The sequence below is a fragment of the Eublepharis macularius genome, chromosome 6 (assembly GCF_028583425.1).
Source record: "Eublepharis macularius isolate TG4126 chromosome 6, MPM_Emac_v1.0, whole genome shotgun sequence".
In the NCBI taxonomy this organism is placed as follows: domain Eukaryota; kingdom Metazoa; phylum Chordata; class Lepidosauria; order Squamata; family Eublepharidae; genus Eublepharis; species Eublepharis macularius.
Genome location: NC_072795.1, coordinates 26560446 through 26578103, shown reverse-complemented (window position 1 = coordinate 26578103; position 17658 = coordinate 26560446). Strand labels below are relative to the sequence as shown.

The following is a 17658-nucleotide window of genomic DNA, read 5'->3' as shown; positions in this document are numbered from 1 at the left end:
TCCAGAAGGCAAAACTAGATTTAATGGGCTTAAGTTACAGAATGATGGGTTTCAGCTTACATTCCTTCATTTAACACATGAGGCAGCCAACGATCAAAACAATGTTTAAAATGCAGATTAATATATATAAAAAATATAAAAGATTAAGTGAAACATATAAACACAGAGACGCACAGAGGGAGGAAGGCCAATGAAAGTTAGCAAGGGAACGCCATTGATAAAAGGAGACAATGATAGAAGACAGATAAATTACCCTCAGGAGAGAGTTCCAGATGGTTGTTTCTCAGGTTGCTAGCCATCTAAACTGAGGTGGCAGGCGTACCCAAAGAAGGTTCTATGATTGTAAGGCTCAGGTAGAGGTAGGCAGCCCTTAAGAGATATTGGTCCCAAGCCATACAGCATATTAAGGTTCAAAAATAGCACCTTGAATTGGGTTCAGAAGTAAATAGGAAGCCAGTGTAGGTAGAACAATACCAGAGTGATATAGTCACTATGGCCCACACTAGTCAACTTTCTGGCTGCAGTATTCTGTAGACACTCTTCAAGGGCAGCCACATGTAGAGATGTTGCAGTAGTCTACATTTTACCATGTCATGTATCATAGTGACAAAATTCCTGGAAGGAAGGAAGCTAGTGAAAAGCACCCCTGACCACCGCTGACACCTGCTTATCCAATAGGAGTCATGTGCCCAGGAACACTCCTAAATACATTAGGGGAAAAGTGAGGATGGGAGAGAATAGTTTGACAATGGAACTGATTGCTGTGGGAGGGCTTTCCTTCACTGAAGATTGTCAAACAGAACCTGGGCAGCCATCTATTGAGAATGTTATAGCTTTGGATTTCCAGTGTTGTTGACTAGGAGTTTGGGCAAGATGACCTTTCCAACTCTTGAATGTCATATGAAGATTAATAAATATCCAGAATGCTGTAACTCCCCTCACACCCAGAGAGTACATTCTCTTATTTCTCAAACTGTATTTAGGGTAAAATAGTAGCTCTTTGACAACTAGTTATTCATCTTAGACATGCTCTGCAACCCATAAAGACATAAGCGACTAACAAAACATTGCTAAATACCTGAAATAAGAATCATAAAGTACTAAAAAAAAAAAATTGAGGCTCCAAGGCTGGCACTAAAAAAAAAATACCTGTAAACAGTTGTATTGGCTGGTTGCTGAGTGGGAAAAATGTAGCCTCCTCTGAGATGAAGACCTAATTTGTCTGCTGGGAGATACATCTGACCGTATTCTTTTCTCCATGGTGATTTTATGCCCTAATACAAGAGTAAGAGGGTCAGGAACAGATATGTACCATATGTTCAGAGTCTCCAGATTCATTTGACTTCCTCATGATATGAGATGCGTGTTTCTGACCTATTTAGACATCAGGACTATGGCCAGACAAAAATATGTCATCTTAATTTTGATGTGCTTGAGATACACATTTGATTACATTTCCATTATGAGGATTCCCACACACCTGGAAAGGTACCATCCTGAGAAGAATCAAAGTCTATAATATTTATGTATTTATTAATTTATACCATGCCTTTCTCCCTAATGTGGATTCAAAGCAGCTCATGTCATTTTCCTCCCTTTTATTTTATCCTCACAACAACCTCATGAAGTAGGTTAGATGGATAGTCTGTGATCGGCTCTGTGTCAGCCAGTAATCTTTTATGGCAGAGTGGTGATTTGAACAGTCTCCTGTTCAAATCTGTATATACTAGGCAATACAGGTTTTCTAAAGATGTAATCTAATTGTTCCTTCCTAAGTATGTAATAAAAGCAATTCACTTTGTTTTGTTACGATAGTATTAAAATACTAGATTGCATGCTGAAAAGATCTTATAGTGCAAGCCTAAACAGAGTTGCACCCTTCTAAACTCATTAATAGGCTTAGAAGGATGTAACTTTGCTTAAGACTGCACTGTTAGTATATCTTGTGTTAAATTGATAGTCGGTTTTGATGCAGCTCAGCTTCTTTCCTACCTCCCATTTGGACAGTATCTTTGGCTGATCTCTGCTGTCCTGCTAAGAAGCCGAGATGCATCAAAAACTTGCCGTAGAAAAGCTCAGTGTTTAATTTGAACTAGCACACACAATGGGTTGGATTCAATCACCTTTTCAGCTGATGCAAAAGGAAGACGGGATTCCCTTTGGCTGTGCTGGAGATGATGCATACTCAAAAACCAAGTGGGACGGGGACTATAGTAAGGGAGTTGCACACAGCGGAATTAAAAAGTTGTCTGGATTCAACTCAGAATAATAGTTGTACACTTACAGTCTCATATTCGTACCACACAGCATCAGGTATGTAAGCTGTCACTGTATCCACACCCTGAAAAGTAAACAATTATTTTATTAATTGATTCAAATTAAGAGGAGGAGATATGAAATATAGAGGTGATAGTAATTCTGTATCATGGAAGTTATTTCAATAGTAGCTGCAAGGAAAGTACAAGCCAATTAAATGTGTGAAAGAGCACTCTGCTCTCCAAGATTTTTTAATGTGCCTTGCATTTCAATGTGCCTGGATTTTGCTCTAGTGGTGCTGACAGTGGGATCTGATCCTACTCATAAAAACTTCTATCACACATTTATCCTACCCTTTCCCCGGTAGAAACCAGGGTTCGTAGTCCCCCCCCCCATTGTGAGGTAAAGTAGGTAACTGTGATGACAGACTGATTGTCCCAACATCATCCAGTGAGCTTTATGATGAGGGAGGGGGGTTGAATTCAGGTATCCCAAGTCACAGAGCCAAACCAGATGAGATCATGTCCCCTAGATTTTGTAGAATAGGGGATTACTTTTGAAGAGGGCTGCAGGGATCCAATTCTGGTCAGGATGTGATGTGAGGGGAAGAAGGGCTCCTGCCTCCTTCACACCTATTTTTTTTACTTGAAACAGCTGTGGGGGGGGGGCTGTCTCATCTAGTTTGGCCTTTAATATAACCATTAAGTGGAGATTGTATTCCTGTTTTTAGCTGACTAAACAAGGTATCTCATTTAAAAATACTCAAATACACAGGAGAACTAATATTACTGATCCTCTTTTGCTCAGAATAATAAATGTTATTTATATATTAAAAGATTTATATACCACCTTTCCTCATGGCTCAGGGCAGCTGACAAGCTATAATCAAAACATTACAATTTAAAGCCAAAACTTAAGGGTAACTCCTCATCTCCAGTTCATACCCCAATTAACTGCAGTTCATACCCCATTAAAGATCCCTGAAAACATAATGGCCTTGCACCTCTATAACATTAATCTCTAAGTTAGAAAACAAAAGCATGCTCTGACCAGTTTAATTAATTCATCACATTTCAAACTTACATGTTATCACATTGCAAATATGTCCTAAGTTTTATTCCTAACTTTACAGTTTTCTACTTTATGAGATTGTTGGAGATTTCCAACTTGTTTTCTTCTTCCAGAGTAGATTCAAAATGTAGTGGATTTGGAGGCTATGCTGCAACCCTGATCTTATGATCTGATAGAAACCACAGGGACCAATTGCCTGTCTTTCCAAGGTTTTTGAATTGGTTTAAGCTGTGCAAGCAGTTATTTAAATCCTTTGGCTATGTCTCTTGGAGGATAAACGATTGTACTAGTGTAACCCATGTTGTTTTCTCTTAAACATTTTATTTCTATTAAAAGATTAGGTTTTTGAGCATAGGAAACAAAAGGTCACAGAGCATGGGCAGTTAATAAATTTGCTCCTAAATTATCAAATGCAAGAGCCCTACCCCTTGAATAGAGATGGGCACAAACTGCAGACAGCTTGGCGCTGATCAATCAGTTCCCTAGGTAACGGGGGATGGGCTTTCTGCACACCTTCTGCTGACTTGGAAGTGTCATTTTCATGAACCAAATGAACTGGTTCGCGAACCGGCGACAGGTTCATGAAAGTTCGTAGTTCATGAAATGTGGCGAACCACGGACCACAAGGTTAGTTTTTTCTGGTTCGTGTCCATCTCTGCCCTTGAATCTGTCTAGCCTGCAGCAGGAGAGAGAAGGCCTGGAGAATGACTGAGGGAACTGCTTATTTCTGTGCAGGCATGTGATGGGGTCCAACCAGGGAGAAATTAAATTTTAGAATTTAGAAAGGGGCTGCCAAACCGTTACATATTGTTTAAAACTCTTTCCCCTGAGTCAGTCTGGCCTGCAGCAGGAGAGGAGGCCTTGAACTTGATTGAGGTAGCTGCTGATTTTTTTGTAGGCTCAAGCCAGAGATAGGAAGCCACAAGAGCTGCAGCAGCAGGAGCCATTGAAGAGCACTCAGGGAAAGAAGCAGCCCTGGCCTGCACTTCTTCAGTAACATAAGTGAACATTTTGGACTTGCTTTTCTGTTTCTATTACTGGACACCATTTGTTAGGGCTTGCCTTTGATGAGACTGCCCCTTCTGAAGAGCATCAAAGATCCTGCCTCTGCAAATGTTGCTACATTCATAGCAATTACGGTTCAATTATACTTGTAACTGTAAAGTTGTTGGGTTTATGATAAATGTTTGTTACATGGAAAACTATAATATTTTGAGTGTTTTCTTTGTGTAGCAATTTCATATTACTTGCCAAGCCACATGTGTGCTGTCATTTATTGGCCTGAATTCCCCTCTCCCCCCAACTCTCGTATTGGAAAAGACATTTTAGGAGAGTGATCTACAGAGCCAGGTTTCTACTGGGTTAGGCTAGCACAATATGGTCTGAGATAATAATTTGTTACTTCATGGCATCGTTACCATCCTTCGACTAGGTCATTTGAGAGAACTGGATCTTGTCAACATTGCCGTTGGCCTAATCTCAGAAGGCAGAGACAGCCAAAGCAGGTCTTTAGAAGATGACCAAGGTTTGTAAGGGAGTAGGAGTCCTTCAGATATGCTGGTCCAATCCACCTAGGGCTTTAAAGATCAAAACCAGCACTTTGAACTGGGCCTGTAAACAGATTGAGAGCAAATGTAGATGGGCCAAGACTGGACTGATATATAGTCCACACAATTCACTCCAGTCAACATCCTGTCTACAGCATTCAGCACTAATTGAGGTTTCTGAAGACTTTTCAGTGGCAGCCCCATGTAGAATGCATAGCAGTAATGTAATCTAGATGTAATCAGCACATGCACCACAGTGACCAAATCTTCTCTACCTAGGAAAGGCTGCAGTTGGATAACCAGATTAAGTAAGCTATTTCAACACTGGAACAGCAGTAGTTTCAAGAACAACACTTTAAGACAGGTAAGAGGCCTTGAAGATTGTTGAAATTATATATAATGTGAACATAAACTCTATAAAAAAAAGATTTAAATATATACAGATTTGAGGGTAATAAGCTCAGATATACATACCGGATCCAGCACTGGAGTAATAAGAAGCCCAGGTCCCCACAAAAACTGCCTATCAATGACCCAGGTGTTTTTATCTGAGTAGAACCTAAACCAACAAGATAAAATTAATGCTCCTTTTATTTCCCTCTCTTGGGTTATGCATAATGTATTATTATTTGGCATTTGGGCACAAAATGGCAACATTAAAACTTGGAAATTTCTGATCACTTTTCAAGGGCAGCTCCATGTAAATTTATCCAAGAGATGCACCCCGGTGGCCAAATCTTTTCTGCCAAGCAAAGGCTGCAGCTGGCTAACCAGCTGAAGCTGGTAAAAGGCATTCTTGGCCATAGCGGCCACTTGTTTATCCAGAGGGAGGTCTAAGATTATCACCAGGCTATGGATCTGTTTTTTCAAGAGGAGTGGAGAATCAAGAGCGCAACCCCATCCAGAACATGTGACACCTTTAATCCCAGGTCAGACCTTCCGCTTACCAGTAGCATTTCCATTTTGTTGTGATTAAACTTATTTTAAATTTTAAATTTTATTTTAAATTTATTTGCCACTCCAAAACAACCTCAGGGTTTCTAAAGCTGCTCTGGGATCAGCCAGAAGCATAAGATAGAGATGAGTGTCATCTGCATATTGGTGACAAGTCAGCCCAAATCTATAGGCAATTTCACCCAACAGTTTCATGTGGATGTTAAAAAGCATAGTAGATAAGACAGAACACTGTGGGACACTGCAGGCAAAAGGCCAAGTGGCTGAGCAGCAGTCGCACACATCACCAGCTGAAACCTACCCTTCAGGTAGGACTGGAACCACCACAAAATGGTGCTTCCCAATACCAGCCCAGAAAGGTTGTCCAGAATGATACAATGATCAATGGTATTGAAAGCCACTGAAAGGTCCAGGAGAATAAACAGAGTGGCGCTCCCTCAGTCCATCTCCCAGCACAGGTCATCTACCAGGGCAACCAAGGTTGTTTCACTCCCATGGCCAGGCCTAAAGCCCAGACTGGAAAAGATCTAAACAATTCACTTCATCTAGGAAAGTTTGGATGTATCCCCAAACAATTTTTGGGGTTCACACATAAATACAGGGTTTTCATTCCATTCCTTGGAGGGCTACATTGGTTCCAGTGTGTGTGCATAGCCTGAAAAGTCTTCTCCATTGATCTCCATGGAGTTAGCCTGTATGCGCTGCTGCATTAAAATGGAAATAAATTCCAGAATCCGGTATCTTATAGAATTCTCTGCCATCTGAACTGAGGCTGCTAATGAATGTAACACTATAGCATGGTACAGACAACCCTTTTATACATTGAGTCATTGCACAGGAAGGGAAAGTGGGCACGAGCAAACTAGGCCCACCCCCTGCCTCTGCACAATTGTCTTGTAGTTTGCAGAGTGTGATCACATATAGGTAGAGATGGGCATGAACCGTAATACGAACCAAAGTTTCTGACGAACCGGGCCAGTTCATGGTTCAAGAACCTGCGGTTCATCAGAACCTATTTCTGACAAACTGCCACAAACTTTAGGCTGGTTTGTTTGGTTCATTTTTTGGTTTGTCACTTCAGACAGCCTGGCACCAATCAATCAGTTTCCTAGGCAACAGGGGATGGACTTCTTGCAGACCTTCTGCTGCCCTGGAAGTGGCCTTCTGCTGGCCCAAAAGTGACCTTTTGCTGACCCAGAAGTGATGAATTGTTGACCTGTATATGAGACATTTTCACAAACCAAACAAAGTGGTTTGTGAACAATGGCACATTCGTGAAAGTTCATGGTTCATGAAATGTGACGAACTGTGAACTGCACGGTTCATTTTTTTCTGGTTCGTACCCATCTCTACATATAGGAGTGGTCCCTTCCCTGTGATCAGCAATGTGGAGGCAGCAGGTGAAGTCAGTATGCTCAAGTTTGCTCTTCCTTCCTGTGCAGTGATTTAATATGCAAGACGATGGTTTCAGGTGGGAAGCTGTGTTGGTCTACAACAGCAACAATATTCGATTTATATACTGGCCTTCAAGGTAACTTAATGCACACTCAGAGCTGTTTACAAAGTGTGTTATTATTAACCATGCAACAATTACCCTGTGAGTTGGGTGGGGCTGTGAGAGCTCCAAGAAGCTGTGACTGACCCAAGGTCACCCAGGAGGGGCAATCAGACCCGGCTCTCCAGATTAGAGTCCTGCTGCTCTTAACCACTACATGAAACTGCAGTAGAAGAGCAAAATTTGAGTCCAGTTGCACCTTAGAAACCTGGAAATCTAGTTGATCTAGTTGATCTCTAAAGTGAAACTGAACTCAAAACATGCAGGAAGATTATGATCAATCCCTTTCTGATTGCTAGAAAGATTGAAATGCAAGAATGTTCACCATACACAAGTATAGGAAATGTGTTATAGGTTATTACTAATCTCAAATACAAAATAAAAATAAGCATCGAAGGTTTTTTTGTCACTATACAATATCTTTTTTAAAAAAATAAACCAGAGAACTTACTCATGCAGGACTGGTCGTGCAACGGTGGTTCCCTTTGTATGTGCATTGTAAAAGAGGGTATAGAGATATGGTAGCAAAGTGTAGCGTATATTCAGATAGTGTTTGGTTGTGTTCACCAAAAGAGAATCCTTTCCAAAATATGCAGGATCTTTAGGCTGAAAATGAATGTTGCAGTTGTTATCAACAGGAAGGAGAGGATTTCTAAAAAGATAAACCTCATCTGATTTACAAGAGAGAACCTACATCATGCGTAGCAGCATTGTGATTCCTAGAAAATGGGTAAAATGCTCCAAGTTGCAACCACCGCCTGCAGAGTTCTTCTGAAACATTTTCACGGAAACCGCATATATCTGCTCCGATCTAAAAAACATGTGCATATAAGAAAGATCCCAGATGTGATAAACAGCCTGTATAGTATTCATATGTCTAATAAAATATAATCTTTAGTGCCTGTCTGTCTGTTTTCCAAACCTGTTAAGATAGCCACTTCTTAAATGAACAGTATAAAATGAATTATCAACAACCCAGTTCTGGAAAGATACTAATGCCCCCATTCTTTCATTTGCTTTTGATTTACATTGCTAAAATAGATCCAAGAAAATACCATGTATGCTTTGGGGGTTCACCCAGGGAACTAATTTTGTTTGAGAAATTGGGGATACACATCATCCTAGAGATCTTCAGTAGCTGATGATTCTAAAACAGATGTACACTATTTTTGACCATCTCAATAAAATGCAGCATACCAAATATGTATAGCTGCCCACTGCTGGGGATTTTTTTTTTTAAAAAAAACCTGCTTTGTTTCTTGCTGGGACCACAAAGGCAGAGAACTTGTTAAGCACCAGATAGACTACAATACACTGCTGCCAAGCTGTATTTGGCCTGATGCATCCCAAGTTGCTCAATGATGACCTAAAGGATGCATATTCCTGACAAATTCAGAAGAAAAAATCAACAGGTGAAAATAATAGAAAAGCCATCTTCTGTTACCGTTACCACAACAATGTTGTGAAAAGTAAACTTGAATTTAAGAGGTTCACTTTACCACAAAATCGTAGGAATGAAACTATATTTCCTTTATTCCAAAAACTTTAATCATTATATTATTACAGCTTAAGGAAACTTACGAAAGCAAATCCAAAGATACTGAATTCCAACATTCCTTGTATGGACCATTTAATATCTTCCCAGGTGGCAGCATTATCTCCTGTCCAATGTCCTGTGAAACTTCCAGCTCCTGAAAAAGTGGATCGAGAGAGCAGGAAGCTTCTTTTGTTGCCAAAAATATCTTTAAGAGCCCTGAAAAACAAAATGAATTTATGGTATTAATGCAAAAAATGTCAGTGCCGAGTTTAGTATTTTTAAGAAGTGTATCTGGTATGCAGATGTCAGATCACACACTGCCTTATTTCTGCCCAATTAAACAACGGAGTCCCTATACAGAAGAATCATATACAGTTAGTTTCTATTCAATGGTGGCTATGATGATGACACTCCACACCCCTGCCTCATCAGGCCCCATACATTTGAATACATTCCAGACGCTTCTTCTAAAGAGAATATTCTAGCACCTGCTATTGGGACTAGCTTTCATAGATTCCAAAGAATCATCCCAAGAATTACCTATCTTACTTTAGGTAAACACATTGGGCTACATCTGTATTGTGAGCACCACTACTTGGGTGACTTGCACAATAACCTTTCCTTTCCCTTTAATGGTACAGCTTTGTTGGCCATAGCTGTCAGGTTAACTATGCTGATTTAATGGGGGGGGGGCTTTACTGCATGATACTTTTCTATAATATTTATTACTATGTATTATTTATTGAAAACATTGCTATGCTTCCTTTCCACCCTGACAGGGTCCTCAAAGTATCAGCTTCAAATGCTAAACATTTTAAACAGCATTAAAACAGCATTTAAAATATTTAAACAATTCAATAAAATATATATAAACTTACAAAGACAATATATAAATGGGAGGAGAGCCAAGATTGGTTGTATGCCAAACAAAACAAAAGTCTTCACCCACTGGCAGAAGACAATGAAAGATGGCGAAAGATGAATCTCCCTGGAGAGGGAATTCCAATGTTTTGGCCACACAATTAAGAAGAACCTTTCTGAGGCTGCCACCTGTCTAGACTCATTTGGCAACGGCATCTGAAGCAAAGCCTTTTAAGGTCACCAGAGGGACACATAGGTTCATATAGGAGAGGGTGGTCCTTGAAGTATGCTGTCCACAAACTGTATAGGGCTTTAAAAGTCAATAAAACCACCTTGAATTGTGTCTGGAAGAAAATTGGGACCCAGTATAGTCTTATTCAAGTCCCATTATTCCCAACTGGGGGACCTTGTGTGGGCTGGAGTGGTTGTTTTTCAACCAAAGGATACCAAAATTTCAGGGGACCTAGTGCAGCCAGTCCACTAAAGACCTCCTGAGTTTCTAGTTAACTGGACCTCAACAAGGTGCCCCCAGACATCCTATTTGTAGGGCCTGCAAGTAATTCTGAAATTCCAGAAAAACACAAGCCCAAATGATAAAATGGTACCAGGGGGCCCAAATACTAGCGAATACTGGTATTTGTGCCCTTTCTGAAATTCAGATCTGAAAAATACTGTTTTCTGATTCAATATAAGGCAACTTCACATGTTCAATATTAAAGCATGGATTTACACTGCTAACAACTGATGATTGCTTAAGCTGGCACTTTGCTAGAATTCTGCACAAAAACAACAACAAAACTCTTTTTGGTATCTCAAACTGAGCTGTAACTAGGAATTCTACACAAACCATTACTGCCAATGTAAGCCACATGCACACCAATGGACATTAAAGAAGAAAATGACAATTCCTTACGCCTCAGTAGCATTTGCCATGGAATATCCATAGAGGCTGTGGACATCATAGTGCTTGCCCCAGTGCTGCACAGCATCCATGCAAATTGTCTTTGAGTACATGACTCCATCAAGAATCTCTGTAGAAAAAGACAGAGGAAATGCCTTTGATTTAGACTAGTATTGAAGATATCGCGTCAAGATATTGAAGTGATATTAAATATTTCTAAATCTAAAATCCCATGAGGTAGGAGTTAGTGGTTTCAAATTTATGGAATACTTAGCCAGGCATATGGGTAACGGATCCTCCACTGGCATTGAAAGGCCCCATGCTGTTCAATGCATAACACTCCAGCCCAATGCTGGCCCCATGGGACAGCAAGCCATGCTTTGCCACCAGCCATGCTAATCAGCCCTTGCCTCCCTTTTCCTCAGAGGTGAGCTGCCCAACTGCTGCACTCACCCCTTAAAGATCTTGCCCATTGCCTCAAAACTGCCAAACACTTAAAATTGTAACCCACCCGGGTTGAGCGGCGGGTTGGTGGGAAAGCATCCTGCTCCTGTCCTAGCATCTCTGGAATGGCGCTGACCATGCTGTGCCCTCTGCAGAAGAGGCCTCCTGACGTTCCTCCTCCTCCACCTCTGGCCATGCCTCTACCCTCAGTGGCAACTCAGCCTGCGATGAGTCTGCAAGCTTCTTTTATATTGTGCTTAACCACAAAAGGCTAAGAGAAATGCAATTACTAGACTCCAATCAAAGTAATGCAATCTCTATTTTTTAAAAAAGCATCTTGTCATTTGGGAAATTAGGATCTACTTTACTATAAAATACTATTTGCCATGAGAAGTTCTTCAACTTTATTTGAAAAAAGGCTCTAGTTTGCATTTTATTGATAGCTTGACTTGTATGTTTATTTTGTTCCATAAAATACAATCTTAAACACAGTCACAGTCCACTGAAGTGAATGGGCTTATGAATCTGTTTAGGATTGCCCTGTTAGAAAATCTGCTTTATGAATGTGAGAAATGCTAACCTTGTAAATACTAATGATCAACTAACCCATGAAGCAATCAGAATTTTCACTTAAGAACTTACTTGGTGTAAAAGGTGGGTAATTTAAGCTGTTTGGTGCACAGCCAGTCTTTGAACCTTTAACAAAATTGGATACTTCATTCATATCCTAGGGAAAAAGATGTGCAGGAAGGCATGAGAGCACAATCTCCATTAAATAGGTGTTTTTAATCAAAATAACAACAACAACAACAATGTGCTTATATACTGCTCTTCTAGATGGATTAGTGCCCACTCAGAGCAGTGAACAAAGTCAGTGTCATTATTATTATTCTACACAATACTGCTGGGGAGCTGGTGCTGAGAGGAGTGATTTACCCAAGGCCAGCTACTGAACTCATGGCAGTAGTGGGATGCAAACCAGTAGCCCAACCACTTAACCACGATGCTACAGCAGTTTTTGTTAATCTGGGTTTTCTTTGAGGCATAATTGTTTTATGATCATTCAAATACTATTTCTAATTTAGCAAAAGCAAAAGACACAAACCGAGGTGACAAAGATCATAGACTGACATCTATCTGTAAGTGCAAAACTGTGTGCTCAGAGTCACATTCAAATTAGGAATCGGAGAAGAGAGGACAACTGATTAACATGTTAACCCGCTACTCAGCATCACTAATTAAAATTGGGCTACGTATTATTGGTGTGTGTGTGGGGGGGGGGTAAAATGCCTCTTCTTCTTTCAAAGATTCATAACAGCACAGGGCACCTGATTTTACTTAGTAAAACTAAATTGAGGACTGATTGATACTTTAAGATCCCTCTCCTCTCCCTGTGCAGCCCCAATTTGAATCCACCATTAGGCTTTTACAGACAGACAGTGAGGTATGATCTTATCATGTCTTTTGTACCTTGAGCGGATTAATCTAGAAATCTGCACTGGTTCCCAAAAAAATGAAAAAGTAATCTGAAAAGGTGTATTTTCATTATGAAAACAAATGGGAATAATAAGGGATAAACCGATTATATTAGTTCATCTAGGCTTTGCTTCTTTCCCCCCTCCTCTTTCGTCTGATGCTATTGCAATAGATCCTGTGGGGTGTTTCTTGGCTTGCAGTACTGAAGGCCAGTTGTTGGGTGAGTGCAGGATCTCTCATTTTTAGTCCAAACCAATTATCCTATATCTCCTATATATTTAAGACGCCATATTTTAGGGTCAAACCACATGTTACACTTTACATGAGTTGCCAACAGGACAGCCATATTGCAACTCTAGTAGCAACTCCTATGTAAAAGCACAGCAGGGGCACCCAATTTGTACTGGTACCACAGAGTAAGGGGAGGAGGGGCTGCTGCTTTCCCCTGGGCCATTTTCGGTAACTTTGCTCTACTGGAAAGCCTAAAATCAATGAGGTGCAGAAGGTAGGAGCCCCTCTTCGACCCATCTGTGTTTTTACAAAGGACCTGCCAATATAGACACACACCTGCTGTGTGGTTGCAAGACCACATGGTAAACTCATGTAAAGTGTAATGTGTAGTTTGGCCCTTATAGTATGTCACGGGAAACATATTCCTAGAGAAAATCCCAATCAATTGTTCAAGCTCTCAGCAGGGAGGCTTCATCCTCTACACTTATAAATTGAAACTGTCTCCCTAGCAAACACAATGGTACTTTTCCAAAAGTGGGGAGAAGTAAACAGCCAGCAGACAAGCTTATTAGGCACAGAATTGTACTCCTTCACTGACGATGGAAATCCCATTTTCCTGCTATCTTTTCAGAATTTAGCCAAGGAAGCAAACTCAAATTACATAATCACTAACAGGAAACTAACAGGGTTTGTGTTCCAAACAATTTGCCCACCTCCTCACTGCAAAGGTAAACATTTTGTTGCTTGGGAAAGGGAGGGAAATCAAAGACACAAACCAAAGACACAGATCGCATGCAACGCGCACAATACTTTAAAATATATTTTGTTGTGTGGACTTCAAATGATGCATACTACATACCACCCAAAGTCCATCAAACTCAATTGTTGTGTGAAACTGACGACACTCCTCAATCCACCACTGAACAGCAGCAGGATTTGTGAAATCTGGGAAGACTGACTCTCCTGGCCACACCTGCAGCAGAAGGAAGCAAAAGAAACCAGTACAGCTAGGCAGAAGTTTCCTGAACAAGGTGCCTCCACAGGCAGAATATCCACTTACACCAGCAGAAGATTCCTCGCATCAGAGAAAAGCACTAGTATTGTACAGATACTAGAAATACAAATATTGTACAAAATGGTTTAGAAAGCTAGTTGGGTAAAAGATTACAGACTACTACCATGCATGTCTTGTGCTACCTGTTGTTAAGTAGGATTGCACAATGTAATTTTTTGCACTGTTTGATGTGCTACATTAATACTTATTGCTTTGCTTCAGTTCTGTTCTCAGAAATCTGGTTGGCTCCAAATGTCTACTAAACAAATACTATTGCATTGTTTATTGTTCTAAACCTGTTGACTACTTTGACTTTGTGTAATCTCCCTTGAGTTCTAGTGAGAAACGTTCACTAAATAATATAAATAAATACTGAAATGGATCCAATGAGATCCAGCTCATAACCACCGAGGAACAAAGATCCATTCTAATTTATTTCTCTAGTGTAGCGTGAAGTGAAGACTGAATGAACCATCTCAACAGTAACATAAATGAAGGGGTTTTTGTGTGTGTTCCAAATAAGGGAACGAGTGGCAACAGAGTATAAAACTTCATGAGTATGTCACATTCCTAAATTCAGTATTTACTTAATTGGTGTTTTTGTTTCATGCAATGGCCCCAGGTTACACTCTCATAATCAAGTCCTATTTTACAAAATGGGATTAAAAAAAAAAAACAGGTTACATAGAGGCTTTAAAAGGATCAGTATGAGGAAAATAGATAAAAAAATAGTTATATATGCTGAACTATCTAACAATTAAGCACTTTAAAGAGAAATTATGAAAACTGGAATACATGCAAGTTATTATATTAATTAAGAAGCGCAGAGATAGTCCTGCTAAGCAGTAGTCAGGGTCTGTGAAGAACACACAGTATAAGCTTGCAAGTTTCACTTGAGCAAGAACTTCCAAATCTACCTTCAGATTTTAATTTAGGCATGGTGAGACCTCAGTTAATAAAAAGCTTTATTATTATTTTTTACTGTTGCAATTTTAAAGAACTACTCAATTTTATCGTGAAGAGTTAATCACTTCCTCGGGAAAACTGGTTGGATGGATTCAACCTCAGGGTTGAATCCATCCAACCATTTTCCCTGCTGCTGAGAAAGGGAAGAGGGTGTCCCCTCTGACCACCCAAAAAGGTTGTGCAATCACTGGATCTCCATAGACAAAAGCTATGTGCAACAGGGACTGTCATATGGATGAGAATTGGTCAAGACTGAATGAAAAAGCAGGCTGGATTGAAACCTTCATGTAGAAAGAGTTTATATTTGATGAAACCTTTTCTGGTCACCCACCCTCAAAACCTAGAGAACTAGCATTAGACAGTTGATTTCAGCAAACCAGTGATGACTTTCCTGCTTTTTACAACATGTGATGCGAACCTTAGAGAAGGACCCTATCTTGGAAGTTTTTTCTAGGGTGTAAGGCACCAGCAGATTAAAACTGGGCATGAAGCAGCAGATGTTTGCTGTGCTTTTCAGAGGTGCTTTGCCTTCTGATCATGAGGATGAGTGCCATCGCTGCACAAACAATACAGATAATGCACAGTGTCCATGAATAGTCATGGGGAATGGTGTGCATAAACAAATTAAATGTCAGTACTCAGAAATTTAGAAGGAAGAATCTCATCAAGCTTGCATCACATCTGGTGCTAAAATAAAACATGGTAATGTTTGTGACAATGATAGAGTTTGCATTGGTTAAACTAACACAGGAGATGTGACACATGAGGGTCTTACGTTACAAATGCAAGAATTTATTAGGTGAAAGCACATTCTGGGGAGAGACTTTGATTGGGAAAAAAAATCTGGCATTATGCCTCGGAAAGAAAGTATGCTGCAGTATTTTGTAAAGAAGTTTGAAAAAAACACCACTTACCTCTCCAACAAGTGGATCAACTCCATTTGAATCCTTTATCCAAACATCTTTTGCTGTTCCACGTAGATAGGTCTCATAAGGGGCATTATTACGGCGATTCCCAGTAGATATGGCAGGATCCTAATCAAAACAGGAAAATAAAACATTTTTCTAAAGCTTCCTATGTAAGAAACTGGCAATCAACACAATCCATGGTTAAACAATAGTACATGAGGTTAAAAATCACACACAAGCGATCACTTCAGAAATATTTTCTTTTAAGGAAAACCTATAAAATGTTAAAACTCAAACTCACCAATATTATGACGTATTTCTGTCCATGGTTGTGAAGATCAGCAACAAAGTCTGGGAGGCCTGCAAAATCTGTTGTATCATAAGTAAAATCTTTGGAGTCCTCCATATAATCAATATCAGTGTACTGAACATCCTAAAAAGGAAAAAAAATGATCCCAGTGAATGCTGATTTTTAATCTGAAGTTTTAAAAGTATTTTGGTCTCATAATTCCACTTTCAAATGTTAACACTCTGTGTTATACAAATGAGAACTTCTCCACATTTCTGCTCTTCAAAAATCTGGAACTGGTGGAGTGTGATTTTTTTTCTTCCCTGTTTATCAAGCAAACACAGACAAGCAAACAACAGTTGTCCTCTAGAAATGGGAAAGAGCAGGCCTCTCAGTGTCCATAACTAGAGATGGGCATGAAATGGGGAAAAATCAAAATGAGCATTTCGTGTTTCATCACATTCAATGAATCTCAAACTTTCATGAAATTGTACCATTTCACGAAATGATTCATTAGTTTCGTGATTTGTCAGGGCAATTCAATGCCCCCCTTCGTACCCAGAGATACCAAATTCACAGGGAGACTTCAGCAAGCTCTCCTCCACCCACCCTCACCCAACAAGCCAGCAAGAACAAATGCTCTAAATAATAAAAAGAGCCTGTTTCTTATTTTCAGCTCTTGGCCTTGGTGGGAAGGTCATAGGTGAGGGTGCCTTCTTTCCTCCACCCCACTCAACCCCAGTCTCAGGGCATTGCCTGGTGCTGGGGCCTAGCTCGACTGAGGCCTACCTTTTTTTCTTTAATTTTCTTTGCTTATATTCTTATTTAGAACATTTGTTCTTTGTTCTTGCTGGCTTGTTGGGTGAGGGTGGGTGGAGGAGAGCTTGCTGAAGTCTCCCTGTGAATTTGGTATCTCTGGGTACTGTGTCTTATATAAGAAATGCTCACATAGAGCAGAACAGAAGGTCTCTGATTGGCAGAAAGACCTGCCTAACAGGGTTTGGAGGGATGAGATTGGTGTTCCCAAGGCTACAGAAGGCCCATCTCCTCAGTTGCCTAGGGAATTAACCCCCCTGATCCTTACTGTATAGGGCCAAATGGAAGCTCTTCAGTTGGCAGGGAGAGCTGCCTATCAAAGTTGGGCTAAGATTGGGGTTTCCAATGGCAACAAAAGGTCTGCACTGCAGACATTCCGGGCCTATGTTGCCTAGGAAATCAATGGATCAGTGCCAGCCTTTCTGGTGTCATGAATCATTCAGGAATCGAACAAATTGGCTGAAAAAGTCATGAATTTTGTGAAAACCGCGGCCCCACAAAACATGTTTCGCGAAACACAAATCAGCCCGATTCATCATGAAATTTTATTCATATTCAATTCGTGCCCATGTCTATTCACAACCCCCTGATCATTGCTAGTGTAATGAACCATGTTAACTGCATAACATGGGTAATAATAACAACAACAACATTTGATTTATATACTGCCCTTCAGGGCAACTTAACACCCACTCAGACGGTTTACAAAGTATGCTATTATCCTTACAGCTAATAAGAATGGCAGGACTTTAATCTAGAAAGCCGGGTTTGATTCACCATTCCTCCACTTGA

General features: G+C 40.2%; 1 protein-coding gene across 1 annotated transcript in view; it reads right to left on the bottom strand.

The window, feature by feature from the left end:
• The window catches only part of SI (sucrase-isomaltase), a 178856-nt gene that overhangs the window by 114695 nt on the left and 46503 nt on the right, over positions 1–17658 (bottom strand). The window contains exons 11-21 of the mRNA XM_054982800.1: positions 16063–16194; positions 15768–15887; positions 13693–13806; positions 11769–11853; positions 10695–10812; positions 8965–9136; positions 8078–8194; positions 7835–7989; positions 5349–5433; positions 2285–2341; positions 1150–1274 (exon numbers count right to left, since the gene is read on the bottom strand). Of these exons, the coding sequence (XP_054838775.1) occupies positions 1150–1274; positions 2285–2341; positions 5349–5433; positions 7835–7989; positions 8078–8194; positions 8965–9136; positions 10695–10812; positions 11769–11853; positions 13693–13806; positions 15768–15887; positions 16063–16194 (1280 nt within the window). The remainder of the gene's footprint in view (positions 1–1149; positions 1275–2284; positions 2342–5348; positions 5434–7834; positions 7990–8077; positions 8195–8964; positions 9137–10694; positions 10813–11768; positions 11854–13692; positions 13807–15767; positions 15888–16062; positions 16195–17658) is intronic.